Below are 3,448 nucleotides of genomic sequence, written 5' to 3'. Positions count from 1 at the left end.
CTTTCGGACTGATCCTGTAATAAATAAGTGGGACGCGGTTGGGCTTTTAGATGAACCATTAAGTCCAGTGATATTCCCAAATACAAAGCAGAGTTTTGCTCAATTGACCACGGTCGTTCTCCATCGATTCTGTGTCGAGCATATGCGTGTTCACTTCCGGTTGTTGCCATGGCTGATATCGGTAAATTCGGAATAGATGAATTCGTGGCGAGACATGCTAGAATATGTTGCAACAACTCGATCTGCTTTTAGTTGATGAGGAAAAATGGCAATGCTTGTATAAAACCTTTTGATTATCTATCCACATGCGGACATTAATCCGACTGGGACATTCGTCATTCACAGTCACACTAACTGAGCAAAGCTTGAAACTAGGTCGAGACAAGGTTAACGACCAACGTTCTTTCCTCCGCACGTGGCCACTCAATAAATTAGATTAGGTCGGCATTAAACTAGGGTTTAGCCTCTCCTCAGCCCCTAGAGCGGGGCAGAGACATACAGTGACAGTTTCTCAAACTTAGCATTATCTAATTGATCCCATCAAAATGGGTTTTTGCAGTATTCGTTGAACGGAACCAACAAGTTGCCGAATTTAGATTGAAATGGTTCTTTTGTTGACTGTTTTAACGGTGGTCACCCTGAGCTCGCGGGCCGCATCCTAAATGGCCAAAAATATTCCGCTGAAACAACATTAGTATTCTTTCACGAAACGCCCAATTTTACCGAAGTTCAAATGACGTTCAACCATGGAAGGGTCGTCGACAAAACTATGTGAAAGGTTTATTTGTAAACTCTGCGACAAGTCGTGTTGCGTATTGTATTCAGAGTACTTCATCTAACTACATTGATTTTTTTTTCTCCACTCCCTTCCCGCCTCATAGATAACATGCTATTGAAGCATGCATTTAACGACAGCTATTTCGCCGAAATGACGTACATCCCGGGAAACGTCCGTCCGGCGATTGCCCATTCGCTTGAGATTTTGAAGAAGGGAGCGGTTATTCTCTGTGATAGATAAGCCGCGTGTGGTTCCCGGGTGTTTGCTACAGGGGCTTGGTTCGGTAACACAAAATAATATGAACTTTGTTACAAGGAACTTTGGGTCGAACGTGAGGTCAGTAGCCCAAATCACCTCAGGTTCTATGAAGGAAATCCATTGTCACTGGTTTTTGGAACGGTTTTTGGTTACATCTATTCTGGTGTGTGCCTGTTACAGAGCACGAAAATAGCACCTTCGTACTTTTAAATGAAAATTTTTGTAGATACTTTGGTCGTGAATGCAAACACACCGTTTCCGAAATCAAGAACGGACGCTTCACAGATATGAAACAGGGGATAAAGTATGCGAGATTACAAACATGGTCAGCTGGATTCATCGGTTCCTCGACCTCCACGACTTCCACATCAGTGCTGCAAATGTTCACATCCGTGGGGACCCTTATTGTATACATTGCACTTTAGTTGTTCAAGGGGTGTAAACGCCTCTTTAGGCCCTTTTGTACATCGCTGGCTGTTTTCAATAATCCGGTAATGTTCTCTGTTCCGTTGGGATAATTCCGCACTGATTTCAAACTTGTAGTCATGGGTCACACCAGGCTAGAAATATTTGAAGTGCCAAACAACCAGCTTACGGGACAAGAACATTGCACGAGACAATAAAAAATAGTAGGTGATAAGTTGTAAGTTGTGTTCCACCATATAGGCATCATCTTTGCACATATGGAATCTGATTGAGCCTTCGGAATCTTGCATCCGAATGCAGAACTCATGAAAAGGTTTTGTGTCTTGCTGAGTGATTGTGACCACTCATCGTGCAGCAGCATTTGCGTGTGCATTCCTCATCGCTCATGATGAATTCGGGTGGCCCTAGATAGATGTGACAGCATAGTACCACAACTGACCTCGAAGGCAAAACTTCGAAAGAGAGCATACGAGCTGCGTGATATGTTACTTCAAACTCTGCTGTGACGAAATTCATTCCTATGGTCACCTGAATCAATATTTTTTGCCGTAAATATGGGACTTTGTTTTCAGTTAAGTAGTTATTTATTTAATCTACGTGTTGTTGATTTAGTTGTTGTTGATTTTAGTCTTGTTAATTTAGTCAACTGTGGTTGAGTCTTTTAGTGTACAAACCCAATTTCAGTCGATACGACAGCCCTCAAGTTGATGAGACAGCGTCTACCAAAAAACCCTCCGTCCTTTGCACATCGTACCACAGTGGAGTCTGTAAGGAACTGGGCCAGGTCAAACGTTGAGCAAATGTCAGTGAACGTGGGAAGTGCACATTCTGTAGGACAAAACGTTAGTGGTGATATGAGTGAACTACGATCCAAGATGTTACCAGTTCGGGCTAGCGACATATGCCAAAACGATTCACCCCGCAATGAACCCGGATCCCAGCACGTTTGTACAATCTGTTGAAAGATATTCCGCCAACATTCACGCCTGAAACGTCATATGAGAAAACACAGTGCAACGCAAAACTTTTTGTGTGATGTATGTGGCGTAATGTTCAAGTCTCAGTTGGGCCTGGTGTCTCACAAACAGAGAAGACACTTTTCTTCAACAGCACCACCACTGTCTCACAATATCCAATGCTACATTTGCCAAAAACCGTTTGTTTACCCGTCACAGTTGGAGCGACACATGCCTATGCATTTCCCCACGAAGAAGTACGAATGTTCAGAATGTAATGCAAAATTTAGGCACAAAAACTCCGCAAAATATCACGAAGCCACGCATCATTCAGAACAAAGAAAACATTGGAAGCACATCTGTGACGTTTGCCAGAGGAAGTTCCCCAATCCAAGCACTTTAAAAGCTCATTATACTGCACATACGAACAAACGCGCATTCTCAGTCAGCTTATGTGATAAAAAATTCACCCAGGCTACAGACCTCCAAAGTCATCAACAGTGAGTTCATGTATTTTTTGAAGTCGGCTCTTAGTAGAGCAAAATTGATACCAGGCACCCACAACTCTCTATGATTTTCACCTCCGTTGTCAGCAAAATGTTCATTAAATTTTCCTAACCAGCCTCATACAAACGACTCATAACAGGTTGTTTTGAAATATACCAATGGAGCGTGAATGTTGGCATTTTTCTCACACAGTTAATCGGGAAATGAAGAATTTAGTTTGGGATGCTCATATTTTTGGGCCAGTATTAACTTTCGATGGAGAATGCCCGCATACAATTGACCAATATATTCCGCGAAGGAAGTACGAATGTTCAGAATGTAATGCAAAATTTAGGCACAAAAACTCCGCAAAATATCACGAAGCCACGCATCATTCAGAACAAAGAAAACATTGGAAGCACATCTGTGACGTTTGCCAGAGGAAGTTCCCCAATCCAAGCACTTTAAAAGCTCATTATACTGCACATACGAACAAACGCGCATTCTCAGTCAGCTTATGTGATAAAAAATTCACCCAGGCTAC

At 42.4% G+C, this 3,448-nt stretch overlaps 1 protein-coding gene across 1 annotated transcript; it reads left to right on the top strand.

Annotated features, from left to right (window-relative positions):
* Nucleotides 1–2,169: 2,169 nt before the first annotated feature.
* On the top strand, nt 2,170–2,920 carry T265_15859 (hypothetical protein; the record flags this gene model as incomplete). Its single annotated transcript, XM_009179255.1, has 2 exons — nt 2,170–2,406; nt 2,428–2,920. Coding segments are annotated over 2 exons (729 nt in total), but the record flags the coding sequence as incomplete, so codon positions are not given.
* Nucleotides 2,921–3,448: the final 528 nt, after the last annotated feature.

Source organism: Opisthorchis viverrini, assembly GCF_000715545.1.
Source record: "Opisthorchis viverrini unplaced genomic scaffold opera_v5_1411, whole genome shotgun sequence".
Lineage (NCBI taxonomy): Eukaryota > Metazoa > Platyhelminthes > Trematoda > Opisthorchiida > Opisthorchiidae > Opisthorchis > Opisthorchis viverrini.
This window is presented reverse-complemented; position numbering and strand designations above follow the sequence as displayed.